The 21,213-nt window shown below is 39.6% G+C and overlaps 3 protein-coding genes across 4 annotated transcripts in view; 1 reads left to right on the forward strand and 2 right to left on the reverse strand.

Moving 5' to 3' along the window:
- Nucleotides 1–21,213, reverse strand: part of LOC134288122 (QRFP-like peptide receptor) — a 100,204-nt gene that overhangs the window by 26,497 nt on the left and 52,494 nt on the right. The gene's annotated exons all lie outside the window — the stretch shown is intronic.
- Nucleotides 11,349–12,636, forward strand: LOC134284832 (uncharacterized). Its single transcript, XM_062844161.1, has 2 exons — nt 11,349–11,528; nt 11,590–12,636. The coding sequence occupies exons 1-2, from the start codon at nt 11,349–11,351 to the stop codon at nt 12,634–12,636; spliced, it is 1,227 nt and encodes a 408-aa protein (XP_062700145.1).
- LOC109422957 (uncharacterized) lies at nt 12,715–13,923 on the reverse strand. 2 transcript variants are annotated; one of them, XM_029867333.2, is made up of 4 exons: nt 13,675–13,923; nt 13,382–13,608; nt 13,085–13,218; nt 12,715–13,022 (listed from the first exon to the last, which is right to left on the reverse strand). In XM_029867333.2, the coding sequence occupies exons 1-4, from the start codon at nt 13,747–13,749 to the stop codon at nt 12,715–12,717; spliced, it is 744 nt and encodes a 247-aa protein (XP_029723193.2). In that variant the 5' UTR covers nt 13,750–13,923. The 2 variants fall into 2 exon arrangements, with proteins under 2 accessions (XP_029723193.2, XP_029723196.2); XM_029867336.2 differs by having other exon boundaries at nt 13,382–13,922.

Below are 21,213 nucleotides of genomic sequence, written 5' to 3' on the forward strand. Positions count from 1 at the left end.
TCAATGAACTTGACAATCGAATGGCAGAAGAGGGTCTGTAGAAATTCAACAGCAACTAACGACAAATTTATGCCATTCGATTATATTGTTTTTGATCTAACAATAAGACTGAAAAGACAGAACAATCGCAAAAATACACCAAGGGCGGTCATAATCAATAATCAATCAGAAACAAACTGGAAATAAATACTTGACAAATGGAAATGAAATGGCATTCCAGCGACAATTCTGTAGAAATGTTTAGAGTTTAAACTGATTAGCAATAGTACAAACATCTGTTGGCAGTCGGATGGCAATTTGATGCCAATCAAATGGCATTTGACAAGAGGGCCAGAAAATGGCAGCAAATGGCAAACGAATGGCAATTGAACGGCCATCAAAAAAGTTGAATGGTAATAGAATTTCAACCGAAAGGAAATTTCACAGCCAGAACCTGGAAATTCCATAGAAACTAAATGGCAAATAAAAAAAAGTTACAAATGCGAATGGCAATATAATGCTATTTGATTGACTATCGTACAAGAACGTAGTGGCAGTCGGATGGCAATCTAGTGGTTAATCGAATACCAGCATAACAATAATCAAAGGACTATCGATTGCATTTTAATTGGCTATCAAATGACAATCGTTTGATAATCGATCGATAGTCGAATGGATAACGAATGACAACCGAAGAACACGCGAATGGCAATTGCTATTGGTAGTCGAATAGGAATCTGATTGCCATGAGTTGGCAATCGAACGGCAAGAGAATGGCGATCAGTCAATAAACCTATTAACCTTCGGATCGAGTGGCGATGGAATCCAAACAACGAAAGCAGTCAAAATGGCAAATGAATGGAAAAAAGAATGGCATTGGAAATAGAAACGAAAAATGAATAATTAGCAGCTGAAACTTTTATTGAAATCAAATGGCAATCCAACGATAATTCTATGGAAATATTGTGCGGGTAATCCCTTATCGAGCACGATGGTTCGGAACGTTCGTGCCGCGAACAGTCCCGAAAATCATCCGTTTTTGCTTTCACACCTGGTCGAATGTGTCAAAAGTGACAGAGTAGCACGTGCATTCAGGTTCACTAGGCTGGTTCACTCACATCTCGTCTTCGCTCTCTTTCTTTTCTGGCAACGATGACAGCAGAAGGTCGCATCAAAAACGAGATGGTTTGTGCTGACACTTTTCACAGGAGACTCAATTGACGTGGTTTGTCGAGAAGGGTGTTTGAAATAGGGTGCCGAATCGACCTTCGAATCCCGTTGTCAAAGAAACTCACAATAAAGCAGCTGCTACAAAATAAAAATCTTTTGGCAATCGGATGGCAATTTTATGATAATCGAATGGCAATCGAACAGGAATTGAATGGCAATCAGATGGTAAGCAAATGTCAACTGATCGGCTATCAAGAAGTCGAACGGTAATCGAATGGCCAACATAATCAATTCTAACTACATACATCACAAATGGCAATAAAGTAATCAAAATAATAAATGGCAATAGAATGTCACTTGATTGGCTATTGAACAAAAAAATTAGAATTCATTTCAAATGGCCATCGAAAGACAATCATTTGACATTCGAACAATAGTGGAGTATATATCGAATGACAATCGAACAACAAGCGAATGCCAATTGCTATCTATGGTTGAACAGAAATCTAGTTATGAATGGCAATAGAATGCCAGTCAACTGGCAAGTAAATGATGAAAAAAAAAAATAATGAGCTGCCGGATGGCAATGGCAATCGAGGGGTGATCGAACTGATGTCGAAAGCAAGAAAAATGATATACTATTGAATTGAAATTCACTGAACTAAATGGCAGTCAAGGATCGAAATAAAAAGGCAATGGAATGGCTATTGAATGGGTATCAAAAATAAATCACATGAAATCAAAATGAAAACATATCGAATGAGCATCAAAAGGCAATTGAACCATCAACAACTGCGAATGGTGTCAGAATGGCATTCAAATGACAATCGAATGGTAGTCAAACGGCAATCGTTTGAAAAGGATGACAAATGGCAAACAATTGCCTATCATAACATCCTCGTTTGGTGCTCGAGCGACGAACGAATGGCAATTGAATTACGATTAAAAAAAACATCAGAATGGCAATGAAAATCTAATCTAATGTTTTTCGGATGCATATGGCTATCAAGAAGCAATTGAATGGCAAATGCTAAATAAGTGGCAATCGAATGACAATCAATGGACTTTGAATGACGATCGGATGGTGACAGTTTCATGATAAATGTATGGTAACGGAAAAACAGTCGAGCCTAAAAAAGGCACATAAGTGGCAATCGAGTAACGTGAGCATGGACATAGATTGCATAAGTGGCAAACGAATGGCATAGAAATAGAATTAGAAATAGAATTTTAATCAAAAGGAAATCAAATATTGCGCATCTAGTTCACCACTAGACTATCGCCAAAAGTTTGTATAAGTGCGAAAACGCAAATAAAAGTGTGTGACTGCATCAAAGCAACTCGGTGTCATCAGCGCCCTTATTCAGCGTGGGATGGTAACATAAGGCTGAATTTCAAAAGGCTGAATGCACATAAGGCTGAATACAAAAGGCTGAAACTATGGATATGTAACAAAAGGCTGAAATTACAAAAGGCTGAAATAACAAAAGGCTGAAAACATGGCAAATTCCAAAACTTGAAATATGCATAATAATGAACTCTATAGAATCTGATTTAAAAGATGGTATTACACAAGGTATTATATTTTCCGGAATGCTATTCCCCGGAGTGGCATTTGCCGAAATGTCGTTCCCGTTGGTGCTGTGTCATTATGCCGAAGGATATCAGGCCTCAAATGCCACTAAGGCGAATGGGTTATAATGATTTTAATGCAAAGGAGGTTTACTAGGCAGCCTAGTAGAATGGTTAAATTATGATCTATGCATTTACGTCGAAAGAACAGCCTTTCTAAAAAAGCGGGAAAAATCTCTAATGGAAGAGTAAGTATTGTGGCCGCAAATAGTACAGTATAACGACCAAGCGGAAAGGTTTGATGATAATATCTGCATACTAATAACTCACCCGTGAGTGATGTTTCCTTCTTTTAAAAATAGGCTGTTCTTTTGAGGTATTTGCATATATTCAGTGTTGGCATTCTTACCAATGTGTAAAATGCAGCGAGCTTCTGCGTGCGCATATTCCTTAAAAACGATTCATCGGAGATTTCTCCTTCTTTTGAACATAGGCTGTTCTTACTGTGTTTGAATGTTATAGCTGCATCTTTTTTATCAAAGGTTTTCCTTCTTTTAAAATGTTGGAAGAACCATAATTTAAGTTTAGGTGTTGAAGCTGCTTACTTTTTACCAGATGTTTCTCCTTCTTATAAAATAGGCTATTCTTTCAAGCAGTATTGTATTCGAACAGAACGTGAGCCAAAAATGAACTGTACACTTTAAATTTTTTGGTCGACAAAGCATTGAACTTGCCTGTCAGAGCTTTTGCTGCTTAAGAGCGCCCGCTCGGTTCCCATTAGACTCTGAGTTCACATGCGCTTATCTTCATCATTAAATCCTATGTGTCTCTTTTCCTAGGACTAGAACCTTGTGCCGCATCTACATGTTTGGACGTTATTATGTTATGTCACAGGGAAATGCATCATAGATCCTTTGGTACGACATTGTGGTCTCGGATATTGAAATATGTACAGCTCCAGGAATTTAGATTTTTCGAAACACACGATGCGATGGTCGGACTGGTTCACTCTTCAATAAAAGGAGATTGAATTAGCCCAAAAGATTGCCAAAATTGAAGGGTGGTGAAATGGCGCAAATATGACCATTTTAGTATCACAGATACCAGGGTAACATGTTAGTCAGCATGCTACGGGTTCAGTCCTTTCCAGTTCATGACGCGCTCAATTTGCATGTTCAAATATATTTGATCGCAGTGTGCCGAGTATGAACTTCAATGCAAATTGAACGCGTTCACACTGCAGTGCTGCAATTCGGTTCTGAATTCTTATGCGCACAACATTGGGGGAAATAGTTTCTGTCCATATGTGATGCTAATAAACCTGTTTAGTCACCCGGAGTTCCTTGAGAAACTTAATCAAAAATGGCCAACTGATGGACCGACGATCAGACTCTATTGGTTTAGGCAATTTTATGATTTTCGATAATTCATGCCAATAACTCCGTTACTGTATTGTATTAAATCATATGATTGGAAATCCGGATTTTCCAAAACCCATGTTGACCGGACTGGTACGCTCAGATATGGTTCCAATAGCAGAAGAATTTCTGAATCTAATGAGCTCAAAATGTTTGAAATCTGTGGAAACAGGTAGGGAGGTATGGCCATTTCAGTTTCGCGGATTTCGCTAGTGTTTAATTTAGAGCTCGCACGCGTTATAAATTTAGAACTGAACAAAGTTCAAACATTTTTGAGCAACAGTTACAGGGTGCGGCAGGAAAAAATGCGAAATATTCAAGGCACTATTACACGCTAAATATGGGATATATATGACTATTTTTTCATGACAGTGTATCAGTCAATGTCTATATTCTAGCACTGAAAAATAAAAATGAACACATTTGATGTTTAACATGTGATAATGTAAGCTTGTTAAGCGGATATCAATAAACTGCGCGCCCAATGGTCATTAAACAAAATGACTATAACAGTAACAAAATTAGCTCAAATTCGATGAACAACCAGACCACACTGATCCAGAGCCATGTAGTTTCACATACCAGATGAAATAAGTACATATATTTGATGATATTGTAGAGAAAATCAAAAATTTTGTTTTATCAGATGCGAAATTTAGCGACCTGTGCGATTTTCTGCGGTTTGAAAATTCTGGTTGTCTTCATCTTCAGGCGCCGCCATGTAAAGGTTAGTGACCAAAATGGGAAATTTTTTAATTAACTTTTCAGAAAACTAGCCTATTATAAATCATGGAACGTTGAAACATAGATTGGTTAATGTCAAATGGACGAAAATGAAGTTTGAAGTTGAAAAACACTTTCGCATTTTTTCCTGCCGCATACTGTAGGTACAATAGTTTTTGCCTCAACTACCGCTTATTACCCGAATTACCCGAACAATTGTTTACATCTAAGACTCATTCAACCTAGTTTCCGAGTTGACACACATAATACTTCAAACGAGTGGAAATAAATTGTTGGCGAAATCCTTTGTCAATTTGAACTAAAATAGTTTAGTATTAGCGGGGTATTGGCCGATATGATACTGAAGAAAGTAAAATAACATAGACATTATGATACCGAAATCCATAACATTATGTTCTTTTCATCAGTTAGAGTTAGCTCACGTAACCAGATGTCCATTCGATGAATAGTCAAATCGATTGAATGTCATATACTTCCTCTTCCGTAAAATGGGTTTTGACCAAATGACCGTTTGACCAAATGTACTTTCGAGCAAAGATTTTTTTGTTTCCTATGATCATTTTCAAGTCGAGTTAAATGTTTATCAAAGACCAATAGATTAGCCATAAATGTCCCCAAAATGTCATTTCATTTGATTCTCTACAACTTTCAAAACTTTTCAACATTTTGATATCTTTCAGCCTTTTGATATATTTCAGCCTTTTGATGCTTTCAGCCTTTTGATCATTCAGCCTTATGTGTTTCAGCCTTTTGATCATTCAGCCTTATGTGATTCAGCCTTTTGTACGTAACCCTTCAGCGTAGATCCCGAAGAAATAGTGCACAGAAGACACCAACTCGATTTGTTGCAATCGCGCACTTCTATTTGCGTTTTCGCCATGGTTTTCGCACTTATGAAAACTAAGTGCGCAGGCTACTGGCGAACGTAAAGCACAATAGCATTCTAATGGTATTCGATTGATAGTCGATCAGCAGTCGAATAACAATCACAGGACAGTAAAAAAGCAATGTGACAAACGAATGACAATCGATGAAATTCGTATGGCACTCGAATGAGAATCAAACGGCCATTGTATGGCAATCGGATGACAGTCGAATAACAATTGAACAACAATCATATGACACCCAAATGGCAATCGAATGTCAATCGAACAGAAAACGAATGACAATCAAAAGGCAATTGCATGGCAGTTGAATGCAAATCGAATGTCAACTTAAACACTCTGAATCGATAAACCATAGAATTACAAATAAATAGCAATCGAATGGCAATAGTGGTCGATCATATGGCAATCTGATACAGAATTTGCAAGTGATTAGAAATCTATTGACAGTCGGATGCCAATTAAATTGTAATCCAATGGCAGGCGAATATCAATCGAACGGCTGTCAAAAGCAAATCGAATGTCAAAAGAATGAATATAGTTCGAAAATCGAAAGTCATTCGAATTGCAATAACAAATAATCGAACAACTAAAAAGCAATGCAAAGCTAATCGAATGGTTGGGAAACAAATTATAGTGACTCAGAAAAAGGTGCTCTTTCATATAAAATTGATAAATCAATATTTTTTTCAAAATTTAAAAAGGCAATTGAATAGCAGTTGTATGTCATTCAAGTGGCAACCGAATGTCAATCAAACAGCAAATCAAATTTCAATCGACAAATGAATAACAAGCCGAATGGCAATCAAATAGTGCTCAAACAGATCGATTCCCAAGTAACAATTCGGAACCACTAATAAGCATGCCATTTTAACAAGTGTTGTATAAAAGCGCTGACAGTTGAACAAGAGTATGTGTTGAAAAAAGTGTTGAATAAATATTTCAAAAGCTAAAACAGCACTTTTGTTCATCATTTTTTGGTAATTGAACAACTAATCGAACAAAAGTTTAAAGAAAGTTGTTTAGATATTTCTATCGATAGCCTAATAGTGTTGTAACAATTTACGAAGACAAACTGTTTCCGACACATTAGATGCCGTTATTGAACATATTATTCAAAGTGGAACAAAGTAGCTTAAACATAGTTTAAGAATACTGGCTTAATCGTTTTGTTCAGCTGCTGATTAGCAGTGTAATAATATCACTTAATTAACATTGTTCGCCATGTTTAAATTTGTAAACATGGTTGTTGATTATGAACCTAAGACGATGCCCACCAATGCGTGAGTAAACCCAAATTGGCAACCGCCTTCATAACGCACGAACCCCACTAACCGTTGCCAAATCGGATTTAAAATGACAACTTACCTTCCCGGTGAACAGTGGATTCATATATTTAGTAACCAGACCCAACCGTTGCTATCGCGGTTGGTAGCACTTTCTTCATGATTTCAATCTGACTAACAAACAAAACAAGACAGCTTTCTACAAGTAAAATATAAAAAAGTGATTATCTTTGATAATTTTTGAAACTGCAGTTCTCTCATGCATTTATGATTGCATTTGTCGCAAATGGACACATATTAAAGATAAAGCTTAATGCTAGGCGAGGTTTGATGTGTCGAAAGATTCGATTTTCCAAACGAACCGAAGAGCGGTGATTTTTTATAATTATTATATACGAAAAATTCGCTAAAATTTCCAATGGGAATGTGAAAATAGCTTCGGCAACCCGCAAGCCCCAAGTGGAATAAAAAATAGGTGACATTCAATTAATTAAAGCGTCAGCTAATTTACTGACTGCATGACTCCAATCAACACTAGTTCGCAAAAGAGTGCTTCAGCAATTCCTTCACAGATTTCTCCAAGAATTCCTTGGCAAATTTCTCCAGGTGTTCCTTGAGGTTCCTTGAGATTCTTCCCCCAATTTCTTCAGGGTATCTTTTAGGAGTTCATTCTTGGATTACAATGGGAGTTCCTTCCGAGAATTCTTCAGGAGTTCTCTCTGAAATTTCCTAGTCATTTCACCAGGAAAGCTTCATCCGTCCGTTTATATCGGTCCGTTAGAAGTTCTGTCTGGGGTTCCTCCTGAAGATTTTTCAAGGGTTTTTCGAGAAATTTCGTCAGGAGTTTCTTCGGAGCATCCTCTAGGATTTTTTTTTCGGAAAATCCTCAAAGAATTCGTTGGAAGAATCATCCAGGAATTCCCACAGAGGGGTTCTTCTAGGAATCTAGAAGAACTCCTGGAATTCCCTCAGGGATCCTCCGAGAATGTCCTCGGGGATTTATTCAGAAGTTTCTTCCGAGATTCCCCTTAGAATTCCTATTGGGTTTCCTCCGGGAATTTCTACCGGGATTCCCCTGGTAATTCTTACCAGGATTGCTCCGGGAATTCCTTCCGAGATTCCCCGGGAATTCCTTCCGAGATTCCCCGGGAATTGCTTCCGAGATTCCCCGGGAATTGCTTCCGAGATTCCCCGGGAATTCCTTCCGAGATTCCCCGGGAATCCCTTCCGAGATTCCCCGGGAATTCCTTCCGAGATTCCCCGGGAATTCCTTCCGAGATTCCCCGGGAATTCCTTCCGAGATTCCCCGGGAATTCCTTCCGAGATTCCCCGGGAATTCCTTCCGAGATTCCCCGGGAATTCCTTCCGAGATTCCCCGGGAATACCTTCCGAGATTCCCCGGGAATTCCTTCCGAGATTCCCCGGGAATTCCTTCCGAGATTCCCCGGGAATTCCTTCCGAGATTCCCCGGGAATTCCTTCCGAGATTCCCCGGGAATTCCTTCCGAGATTCCCCGGGAATTCCTTCCGAGATTCCCCGGGAATTCCTTCCGAGATTCCCCGGGAATTCCTTCCGAGATTCCCCGGGAATTTCTTCCGAGATTCCCCGGGAATTTCTTCCGAGATTCCCCGGGAATTTGTTCCGAGATTCCCCGGGAATTTGTTCCGAGATTCCCCGGGAATTCCTTCCGTGATTCCCCGAAAATTCCTTCCGAGATTTCCCGGGAATTCCTTCCGAGATTCTCCGGGAATACCTTCCGAGATTCCCCGGGAATTCCTTCCGAGTTTCCCCGAGAATTCCTTCCAAGATTCCTCGGGCATTCCTTCCGAAATTTCCCTGGGATTCACCTGGGCATGTCTTTTGGGATTTCCCCGGAAATTTCTTTCGGGATTTTCCCGGGAATTCCTTGCGGGATTGCCGCGTGAATTTCTTCCTGGATTGCCCCGGCAATTCCTTACATAATTCCCCCGGCATTTCCTCCCGGGAATTCCTTCTGGGATTTCCCGAAAATTTCTTACGGGATTGCCATGGGAATACTTTCTGGGACTTCCATGGTAGTTTCTTCAGAGATATCTTCCGAAATGCATTCGAGGATTTATCCAAAAGTTCTTTCAGGGATTCATCAATGAGTTCATTCAAGGATTTATCTAGGAGTTCCTTTAAGGAGTTCTATCATGATTTCTTCCAGGCGTTTCTTCAGGGATTCCTTCAAAGATCCCTCCAGGAAGTCCATCAGAGATTCCTCAAAGAACTTCTTCAGGGATTACTCTTGAAATTTCTCCAAGGATTTAAAAATTCGAACGAAAGACTTGAGGAATCAATTATCCACATTCTAGAACTTTCGTACAATCGAATATGATAATATGAGGAACAAGAAATGATGTTGTCATTTATTTGCTTCTCTGTACTTTGTTTACGATATAAAGTACTACTACCAACCACCGATGGGGAGATGAGGTAGTATTTACCAACGATGATGTGAACGCACGGTGCGAGAACGGGTGAGTATCAGAAATAGAACCGATTTGCACACCTCTACTACTTACCGACTTACTACGCACTAGTGGGGATAGTCTAATAAGAGCATCTACGGCTGCATATTGTTTTACCTCAAACAAGAGCCTTGCAGCAGCTCTAAATCATTAAATCACACTTAAAAAACAACACGACTTACCTTTCACACTATTCTGATTAACAGCAGCAAAATTACCGTGCTTAAAAACAGCAGCTGGCTCCTCTAACTAGCAGCGTCGGGAAATTTCCCCCCTGACGGTTCCTTCATCACGACACGGGTTAAGCCTTCCAATCTCGAGCGGGTTCAGGATCCACTTTTTATAAGAAGATTCACAGGAGGAAAAAACATATTTTTCCTCCGTCCACGAAATCTAAGTTCCGAAAACAAATGACAAATAACTTTATTGGGTATAAAAAATGAAAATATGTTTGAAAAGTCATCAAATATGCAAAACAACACCGCACCGTAGCTAAGTGACCATACAACTACTATTAAGCTCCAGTAGCGCTGCTGATGATCAGAGCTTACCGAAAACTTTATTTACATGAACAAACGTTGCGAACATGATTAATCAAACATTGATCAGCTTCAGTGTTGATGTAAACAATTAGTCGAATAACAAAACTTAAGCGATGTTTAAGCAACGCATGAACGGCAGCGTATTGGGATCAATGTTTAAATACTGTTTCAAATCTTCCAATTCATGTGGTCCTGATTGGAGAAGAGCAGATGCAGACGGCAGTGAAGCAGTAGTTCCCGAGTTCGAGTCTTGTCATCGATGTGAGTTCTATCATAAAAATGTGATTGAAATGCGTTAATGTAGGTAAATATGGTCATATTTAATTCTTTCAAATTATTCACATATGAAAAAATATGTAAAAGAAAAATATTTTTCGCTTTCATTCATACAGCTATATTGAAGAAACGTTCAAGAAACTTTTTGGCAGCATTTGTTCAGCCAAATGTAAACATTGAAATGATTGCCATGTTTTGATTGTATTGTGCTGGAATAATTGTCGTAGAAAGCTTGTTATTATGAACCAAGAAGCTAATGCGCTATAATTGTTTCTACGATCTTTGTTAGACGATTATACAAAAAGACATCATACAACTAGGTTTAATAAACGTTGAAGAAAAGTTTCTGATGTATTTGTAAATAGTAAAAGGTTTGAACGTTGAACAACAGCTGTAAAACGATGGCACGATCATTGAATGAACATCACATTCACAATGTTTTGTAACGTTTTGACGTTTTTCTCTTCTTTAAGTAAAATAATGTTGGTTTTGATTCACACACTTGACAAATAAAAATGAAAAATAAAAGTTGAATTGCATTTGCTTGTATTGAATGGAGTAGATAGAAAAGCGGTTTTGACGTTTTTCTCTTTTTTAAGCAAAATGCTTTTGAATTCGTTTAATTTAGTTTTAGTTTATTAGAATATTTTAAGAAATGTTTTGAATTAAATATAAACCCTGAATATAACCTGAATTTGCTCGTGACTGATTTGTGTTAGCAATAAATTATGTATGTCGACTTTTGGTTTGTGTCTCGGCTAACTCATATGCCATAAACGACGTAGTGAGTACAGTAATACCCTAGACAGACTTGTGGTATGAATACCATGGTATTCATACCATGTAGTATATAAATGTACATATACCAGGTACGGGTGACACACCGTACGCCATGGGTACATGGTACAGTCAAATGTCAAGTATCAAAATATTTTGAAATATTTGGTTTGGGTTCTCCGAGGCTTTACTTTTGTTGAACAACAGAATGTCTTCGAAAATTATGAAAATTGTGTGTGCGATTAATCGAAATAATCAACGTATATGTTTATTAATACGGAAAAAGCGTTTATTGAAAAATATGATGATGCATTTGCTAAGAAAACAACAGAGAAATGTCTGCCTACTTCCGGAAATAAAAACTATATCAAGAAAAGTCTGGTCTACCGTAAGTATAATTCAATGAATATTAGAATTCATATAATAAGTATTCAAATACAACTTTTTAGGTAGAACATTCGAAATACTGGGAGGACGAAGTTCCAGCATTCTCCGACAAAAAATTCAAAAACACTTTTAGAATGAACCGAAGCACATTTGATCAAGTGGTAGATAAACTTAAAAACATCGGAAGACTGGATACGCAACTCAGACCAGCTATTCCATTAGCTAAAAGAGTAGCTATTGGATTGTACGCTTTAGGATCATCCGCTGAATACCGGACCATTGCTAGTTTGTTCGGTGTAGGCAGAACAACAGTAGGTGAGATTGTTCGTGAAATATCGCAAGAAATAATCGATAAGCTGGGTCCTTGCTATCTGAATGCGTACCCTCCAACTCACGACAAAATAGTTGAGATTGTGTCTGGATTTGATAAAATGGGATTTCCTCAATGCTATGGGGCCATCGATGGATGCCACATAGAGGTCAATGTGCCAAAATCAGAAGCAGTGGACTACTACAATTTCAAGGGTTGGCACTCAGTTGTACTCTTTGCTGCAGTCGATTACAAATATAGATTTACTTACATAAATGTTGGAGCTCCCGGTAGAAGCAACGACTCCACAATCTATGAAAACTCTGCGTTAAAGAAAGTACACGAAACCAACCCTATTTTTCGAGAATATTCAAAGACCATCGAAGGCGTAAATGTTCCCATATTATTGATAGGCGATTCCGCTTTCAAACTTTCATCAACGGTCATGAAACCATTTCCCTTCAGTGGAAATCAGTCAGCAGCAGAAAAATTGTTCAACTATCACCTAGCTAAATGTCGTCGAGTCGTCGAGAATGGATTTGGGCACCTGAAAGCTCGTTTTCGACGAATAGGCAAGGGTTTAGAAGTGAATATTGACAACGTGAACTCGATCATAAAAGCATGCTGTATCCTTCATAATGTATGCAAAGAAAATAATGATACTGTCAATAGATCATGGATGGTGGAGATGAATCAGATGGTGAAAAAACCTCAACCTCAGAGAAGTTCGAGTTCTAAAACACAGGATCCTTCTGGAACAGCCATTCGTTTAGCATTGATGAATCATTTCGGTAAATAGTTTTTTTAAATTTTATTTCCTGTTTGATTTAAATTCTCACGTTTATTTCAAATTCCATGACATCAACTTCTTCATGAACTAAATCTTATCAACCAGTTTCTCTACCAATCGGTTATTCTCTCGCATCAACTCAAGCATCTCTTTATCTACCTCCTTCGACGCTTCCATGAATTCGGCAAATCGCTCTGAATCTCTTTCCGCAATTTCCAACATTTTTTCATTGACGTTCTTTGTTTTCATTACAGAGCGCCTTGATCGTTTTGATGAGGACGGTTCCATGGACGGTTCCGATGAAAGCGAACACGTAGATTTTGACGACGACATTTGTGATGAATGAACCAGTTCCATGTCTTCATCCAAACATTCAATCTCCGCATCACTTGGCACTGTAAATAGAATAAATAATATTTATAAACACATATGTTGAGTTTTTATCTAAATTACTTACTGTTGACCAAACTCTCTTCCATTAACTCAACGACTCGATTTTGCTTATAGCCGGAGAGGAACTGATGAAGGTCATTAAAAAATGCCCATGTCGATGGAGATCCACCTGATGTGCCCATTTTGTTCACTTCAGCCCTGGTAATAAAATCAGTTATTTAACTTTTGATGTTTGGGTTATGGGTTATAAAAAAAGTGTCTTTGCAATGAGCAAATATCATTCAATAATAGCCACGTTATTTTAACTACCAGCATTAAAAATTTGCTATTTTACAAGTAGATATATGTAACAAAGTATTACCTGTATTTTTTTGTAAGATTATTAATCCTGTTCCGCAGCTCTTCCGTTGTAAGGACAACGCCCAATTCCTTTAGCTGGTCGCACATCTTTTGATAAACGTGGGAGTTTTTCACGGAAGCTCGAAGAGATGTTATGTTTTCCTTCCAAACATCGATGACCTTGTGGATTTCATTCTTCCCCAAGCGTTGTACTTGTTTTTGATTTTCTGCCATCGCTACGCCTGAAAGCTGTAATTAAAAGCCCATATTCAACTGCTGTTCTTATTTTAATAAAGATATTTAATGGTAACTTACCCGTTTAACACCAAAACTCCAATATTCGCCAGTGATTGAACAAAACAATGAATGAAACAACAAAAATGTAAACATCAATGCACTTCGGGAAAATACACTCTAATTCCAGACGCATGGTATACCACCGCTATATACCCAAGTATATATTTGTACCAGGTTGCTCGCTTTGTACCAACATGGTACAAAGTGACACACTTGTGGTACAAGTTGTACCATGGTACGTATACCATCAGTGTGTCATAAGTATAATGGCTCCTGAAAATATGTATCTCAATTACACCATCTTGACGAACCTAGATAGGCGCCAACTGATTCCAATCGCCATGCGAATAGTTCGTTGGCGCAATTTACTAAAAGAATAGGGGGATTGTTAGAGTAAGTTTCTTAACAGCAAAATGACTTAAGCTCGGTCATTTCGTTCGCTACAAGGCTGGTGTATAGAAGTGATCGCGCTTTTTGGAAGTTAAAGTTTAAAGTTAATTCGTTCCAAAGTTCAATTGTGCCCTTCGTTACAAGTACCGAAGGTAATTTAGTGAAATAGTGAATTCTCTGTGTTGTGTCCTAAACGTTTTTTCTGATTCTCTGCAGTTAATTAGTACGTGTTTCCGGTCTGCGAGACCGAGTTCGCGATCGTTCTATATCGTACTTGTTTTAGTACATAAAAAAGGTAATTGATTAGTGTAATTGGTGTTTTTCATGATAGTTAATTTTAAATGTCTTATTCGCGTTGGACTTTCTCCAGCGCTTAGGCGCTTTTTATTGTACGGGCTGGTGCAAGTGTCAGAACTCGACAAGCGGAGTCGATTTTGGGGTTCCGTGGCGTCTTCAGGCGCCAACCTCGTCCAGGAAGGACGGAATAGAGCTCGGGTGTCCGCTAAGGCCCGCCTTTCGAGGCAGTTAAACGGAGAGAAGTGAGGTTCGTCGTCAAAGTCGAACGAAACAACTCCGACGGTCGCCAAAAGCCGTCGTCGACTCCACCACACGTCAAAAACCCCGGTGGAGAGAGTCCGAGAGCTCGGTCCCTCGTACGTCGCCAATCAGCGTACGTCGGATCAGATCCGAATTCGGAAAGTAGAAGACGTGGCATTCCCCGCTCGGCCTAGCAGGAATCTAAGTACACGAAGCCGGGTCGCTGGGCTCTGTCGCGTCTCTATTGACCTTAGGAGGATCAACCCGGGAAGCACGAACCCTCGTCCGTGCAAAGCTCTCGAAGGAAACCAAGCGGAAGCCTTCCGTCCAGCCACCACTTCCTCCGCACCGTACTTCGGCCATCCTACCCGAGCTCAACGTGCATCGCTGCGCGCCATTGCAGCAGCTAAAGCGGCTAAGCCAACAGTCGCCATCGCTACCGAGGACGTCGAAACGAGATCGTCAGAGCGAGCCGTCTTCGCCGGCATCGGCCGGGAACTCCGGGGCAAGGACATCGTCGGAGAACTTCGAGACACCGCACCGCTTCAAAAACCTGCGCAGGTACGTGGAAACTCTGTTCATGGCCATGATTTGTTTCCCATAGTGTTTAGCTCCCCGTTATAGACATTTCCGTTAAAGTTCAACCCGAATAAGCCTAGTACTTTCTTGAATAAATGTAATTTTTGAGCTAGAAGTTCTGATAGTCAGTTGATTCCGTTTTGGGCATTTTCCCTAGAGAATTCATCCTTTTACGTGTATCTTTATTCCGTTTCCGTTTCCGTTTTTGGTAGATTGACCTTTCAGGTTTCTGTTCTTCAGTTGCGTGCGTTTGATTTGAGTGAGCTTAAGTTCGGGTCTAAACGGGTTCAAGAAAGGGTTCTGGAGTTTGGCGTACCTACAGGTTCGTTACGTTGGCATTTTCCGTTACCAGTATAGCCGTTCACGAGTCCCCTGAGGGAATAGTCTCAGAAACAGTCGGGCAAATTTCAGAAAAGACAGGTGGTCTCTCGCCTAGCGAGAGTGGCGCTAAAGCCATCTTGTTTGTTAAAACCTCGTGTGAGGCTTTGAACGGTTACATTTGGCGCCCAACGTCAAAAAAGAGTTTTTAGTAAAAATTTTCAGTAGTTGGAATAACTAAATTTGAAATTTATTTTTGCAGCTTTTAATTTGAATTTGAATTTAATATTGCTTTTTCCGGTCGACATTGAATTTTATAGCTTTTTGTTGCATCTGATTGAATTTGTTAGGTTAAGTTGATTTTTTTATAGTAAATTGAATTGAATATTTTAGGTTAAGGATAATAGTGATTTTTGTGGTGATTTGAATTTTTAGGTTAGGTTTAGCTTTTTTCTTGTTTTTCTATCTTGTGAGTTTGATTGGATTGAATTGGAATTTTGTTGAATTAGAGTTGAATTTTTGATTGTTTGAATTAGGATTGCTTTCAAAATGAGTGGTCCATACATTTTACCGGAAGCAGAGCATCTGCTGGCCGAGGAGGTCGAGTTTGATTTGAAACTTCGAGGACAGGTAGTAGATCGAAGAGAGACCTTAGAAGACAAGCAGCGTTTTTTGCGTCGGTTGATGAAGGAAGAGAAGAAAACGAAAGCTGGTTGCAAAGGGAAGCACTATTTTAGAGTGGAAGTTGAGAACATTGAGGATAAAGTCAGACTAATTGTATCCGATCTAAACAAAAAGTTCGATCGTGTGTTAATTTCAAGGTTAAGGCATTACTTGATTCGCGCGCATAGTGCAGTGGTCGAAAGCGAGGAAGAGGAAATTCATCAGATCGAAATTTGTAGACAGATTGAGCAAATTTTGAAGTCCCATGAACAGAAGATATTCATGGAATCAGAGGAGTCGTGGAAGGATCTGATAGTTCCGGAGAAGAGTCAGATAGGAATTGCAGGTAAAGATGACAAAAGTCAGAAGAATCAAGAAGATGAGAAAGAGAGTGAAGACGAAAGGGCGTTACAGAAGCAAAAAGAGTTAGAAGCAGAATGGGAAGAGTTTATACGTTGGAAACAGGATAGGTTATTCAAGGAGGCGAAATCGAATATGAGACAGTCAGAGGAAACAGAATCAGGGAAACATAAAGGTACAGTGAACGACGATGAAGGGCCACCGAAGAGTTATAAGAGCCACAAATCGCGTTCGAGGTGTAGAGATTCGAGCGGAAGTAGTGATGGACGGTCGCCGGAGCGCTATAAGAACCGAAAGTCGCTTAGAGAGTTTCAGAAAGTAGGTAATTTTGAGAGAACACAGGGTGACAGACGGCCGCCGGAGAGTACTAAGAGCCGGAGATCACGACAAAGCGTTAGTAGAGAGAAAGAGGGTAGAAACAACCGCAGAAGTGTTAGTGGGAGAAGAGAAAGTAGATACAAGCGATACAGTTCAGAAAGCAGCGTAGAAAGATCGAGGAAAAGGAGGTCGAAGGAGAGGAGTAGGAGAAATGTACAGAGTGACTCAGAAGATGATCAGAAAAGAGACAGGTTAAAAGGCTGTCGAAGAAATCGTAGAAGATCGTTGTCATCGACCGAATCTGAGCACAATAGAAGGCATTACAGGAAGTCGAGAGTTGAAAATTGGGACCTAAATTTCTCGGGTGACAGTAGGTCAATGCAGGTTGAGGATTTTCTCAGTAGGATTCAAAAATTATCCCGTCATGAAGGGGTATCCAAGGAGGAACTGCTCATGAATATTCACCGCAGATTGAAAGGGGAAGCATACGACTGGTGGTTTACAAGGGAGGAGCACCTAACCAGTTGGAAGAAGTTCGAGAGTGAAATACGTTTCAGGTATGGAAATCCGAACAGAGACAGGGGAATCAGAGCGCAAATACGGGAGTTAAAGCAAAGAAAGGGCGAAACGTTCATAGCTTATGTAACAGAGGTGGAGAAGCTGAATCAATGCTTGCAGCGACCTTTTTCGTCAAGGACATTGTTTGAGTTGATATGGGAGAATATGCGCCCACATTATCGCTCAAAGCTATCGGTCTTAGACATTGACGATTTAGAGGATTTAATTGAGGTGAATCACAAGATCGATGCAAATGATCCTGGGTTTTATAGGCCCAGCCAAGGTAACAGGAACGATCTCCATCATCTTCAAGTCGAAAGCGACTATTCGAGTGAAGATGAGGTGCCGGTTAACACGTTAAAGCCAAATCAACGGAAATCATCAACTACTAAACAGCAACAACAGGAAGTACAGCAGCAGAAACCTCTAGTGACCGTTGACAATTCACAACAACGTCAATCGAACAAAAGTTCGTCTGTAGTATGCTGGAATTGTCGAAAGACCGGCCATATTTTCAGAGAATGCAGAGGGCCAAAGCAAATTTTTTGCTATGCTTGCGGAAATGCTGGGAAGACAACGAGGAATTGTGATAGGGATCATTCGTTTTTGAACCAACAGAGACCGCAAAATAATCGTTCGACAAACTAAAGGCGGGGTGCATGAAGGGGAATCCATCCACCTCGCTGTCGGAACGAATTCCCGGACAAAATGATTTAGGACATTTCGAGAATTCTGTCCTAGAAGTTAGGGTCAATCCTAGCTCATGTCCGCACATAAAAGTAGAAATTTTAGGGACCGAAGTCGTTGCACTTCTTGACTCTGGTGCGGGGTTGAGCGTGATGAGCGCTCTTAACATTATACAATCACATGGCTTTAAAATAATTAAGAGCAATATAAAAATTTGTACAGCGGATGACACGGAGCATACGTGTTTAGGGTATGTAAACATTCCCTATACACTTGGTAATGAAACGAGGGTCGTACCAACATTGATAGTGCCTGAAATTAGAAAACCATTAATTCTGGGCATGAATTTCTGGAAGGCATTTCAAATAAGGCCGATGATATCGTCTAGGAACCGCAATTTCTTATCGGAAAACTTAGCGACTGTGGAACGTGGTCGTAACTGATGGTGTTGTCGTAAGTCAACAATGTTTGATTATCCTTCGAGTTTTGATCGAAATCGAAGAAACGAGCCTTTTGCTCGTGGAATTCTTAAACTTAACTTGATTTACGAATTTGACCAAAAACTAAAACATTATCACTCAAAATCTAGATTCCAATATAGTTATAGTTTAGTTATTTTACCACAATCTGTCAAAATAAACGTCATTTGTGATAATTGCAGCTACTGACAGTTATTGACGTCCGTCAGTTTTTGCAGTTATCGAATTTAAGACCTGAAGTACACAGGGTCAAATATTTGTGCAAAAAGGAACCAATACTCAAACATCTTGTTTGACTCGATCGAATTTTCATTAGTGTCAAACTGATGTTGTTTCTTGAGGTCTTTCCTTATCAAATATTTGACCCTGTGCACTTCAGGCCGAAGTTAATCGTAAACATGTTGCTGTTATCGATCGCCTACTGTACTAAAATGGCAACCGATTGACAGGTTATCACATTCCTTTGTCTTTAAAGTGTATAATACATCAATTGACATTCAAACGTTAATCGAATCACAATCAAATGACAGTTGAATCACAGACAAACAGACGTAACACCTAGAACAATTTTCGTGAAAATCCATCGCCCAGTTCAAACTACTATCACCGGGTGGAAATGTTTCACGAAACACTGCGTTGTGCAATATCGTCAACAGAAGACGCTAGTGTGAAACGTCATAAACACAAATATAAACGATGCGCGCGCCTCTAGTTGTGAAAGCCCTAACTATAAATATTTAAAACGATGGTCGATGGAAATTTCGCAAGTGTTACATCTGTGGTTGAATGATAATCTAATCTAATCACTTTTAATTGATTTACCTGAAATACAGTAGACGTTCGATAAGTGCAACATGTTTACGTTTCAGTTACCGAACAAAATTCGCTAACTGCAACGACTGACAGCCGTCAAACAGTTGTCAATTGCTGTTGGACGCAGCCAGAATGCACTCAAAAACATCGCAATGCAGCTTTAGTGCATCCGAAAAACATCGCAACTCTGTTGACGTTTTGTTTTTGACAGATAGCGGTGCGATAACTGCAAAACGGTTGCACTTAGCGGACTTGCAGTTAAAAAGCATTGCAGTTAAACCGTTTGCCCCGAGCGAACGTCTACTGTATCAACTACGTTGCGATGTTTTTGCAAGCACTTCGGTAGCATTCTGTAGCAACTCTCAGTTGTTTGACACGTTAGACGTTCGCTCGGTGCAAACGCTTTAACTGCAATGCTTTTTAACTGCAAGTCCGCTAAGTGTATCAATTTTGCAGTTATCGCACCGCTATCTGTCAAAAACAAAACGTCAACAGAGTTGCGATGTTTATAGGATGCACTACAGCTACATTGCGATGTTTTTGAGTGCATTTTGGCTGCGTCCAACAACAATTGATAACCGTTTGACGTCTGTCAGTCGTTGCAGTTAGCGAATTTCGTTCGTTAACTGAAACGTAAACATGTAGCACTTATCGAACGGCTACTGTAGTTAAATGACAATATAATGACAACCAAGGCAAAGGAATGACAAACGAGTGGCAATAGAATGGCAATCAAATAAATGACACTCGAATAAAAATCGGAGACTTTTTTTTTCAAATTTTGTAGACGTGCATTTGTTTTCTGATTAGACAGTTCAAACCACGTGTTCCACAATCACCTTCTCAAAAATACAGATCTCATGGCAAATTAATCCGATATTCCCGCAAACTCGTATCATAAGACGATAAAAAAGAAATCGACGGATTCCTCCGAAGGATATAAATAAGTTTTGCATCATTACCCCCCACGGGGTGGTGGTACGTACATCTCCTCTTTGAATTCGCATTTTATCTACATACCTACACACCTAGCAAATATCATGTAATTTTAGGTGTCCTGAACCTGACATATACGAGCATCATCAAAAACGCAAATTTAGAGGTTCTAACATGTAAATTTACGTCTTCCAAGACACCCCAAAATAAAACATATTTTTTTAGCGTCTAGCAATCGCTAGAACCGATTTGACAGATAAAACAGAAAAGTAAAAATATTGTCTTGTATGGGACTCGAACACCGGATCTGCTGATCGTGAGTCACGTCTCTTACCTCTCGACTATTTCACCGAGTTAGAAGGTGGCTGATGAATGTGGTACTGATTCTACGTTTGTAGTGAAACGGATTCGTTGACATCTAACGCAACCAACCTGCACTTACATGATGCGCGTAAAATTAAGTCCAATTTGTGATTCAGTCTTTAAAAATTTACGTTTTTTGGTGATTCCGTTTCGTGGAAATTTCAGAATTTCTAAGTGTGTAGGTACTCCTTGCGTTTGTTTGAACATCAGCAGCAGCACAAGTAGGTAAACATTCCTAGGCAAACTCTACCGACGAGGACGACGCCTTCCTTCCGAGCGAAGAAAGGGGCGAACAACTTCACCTACTCGTATTGGGGACTACGAAGGTGATGATTTTGTTTGCGGTTTTCTGTGAGAAAGTGAAGGAGGGAAGATTTTTTGCTTTTTTTTCACTCATACTCCCATAAGAAACCCCGAAGGAAGGAAGAGTGTTTCCCGGCTCATCAACCTTCGTAGTCCCCAATTCGTTTCTTCTCATCAGTCTCGACGGTCTTGGTAGGCCATGACGAGGGATGGCACGCGCTGAGCCTACACACATAGTCGTAGCGTAGTAGGC

This window comes from Aedes albopictus, chromosome 1 (genome assembly GCF_035046485.1).
Source record: "Aedes albopictus strain Foshan chromosome 1, AalbF5, whole genome shotgun sequence".
Taxonomy (NCBI): domain Eukaryota; kingdom Metazoa; phylum Arthropoda; class Insecta; order Diptera; family Culicidae; genus Aedes; species Aedes albopictus.

What these genes read in the sequence shown, in the direction of transcription:
- LOC134284832 (XM_062844161.1), top strand. Translation starts at nt 11,349, where the DNA reads ATGTCTTCGAAAATTATGAAAATTGTGTGTGCGATTAATCGAAATAAT. An exon ending in CAAGAAAAGTCTGGTCTACC is followed by an intron (nt 11,529 to 11,589) that starts GTAAGTATAATT and finishes ACAACTTTTTAG; the next exon opens with GTAGAACATTCGAAATACTG.
- LOC109422957 (XM_029867333.2), bottom strand. Translation starts at nt 13,749, where the DNA reads ATGTTTACATTTTTGTTGTTTCATTCATTGTTTTGTTCAATCACTGGC. An exon ending in AATCTTACAAAAAAATACAG is followed by an intron (nt 13,219 to 13,381) that starts GTAATACTTTGT and finishes TTTTATTACCAG; the next exon opens with GGCTGAAGTGAACAAAATGG. An exon ending in GGAAGAGAGTTTGGTCAACA is followed by an intron (nt 13,023 to 13,084) that starts GTAAGTAATTTA and finishes TTCTATTTACAG; the next exon opens with TGCCAAGTGATGCGGAGATT.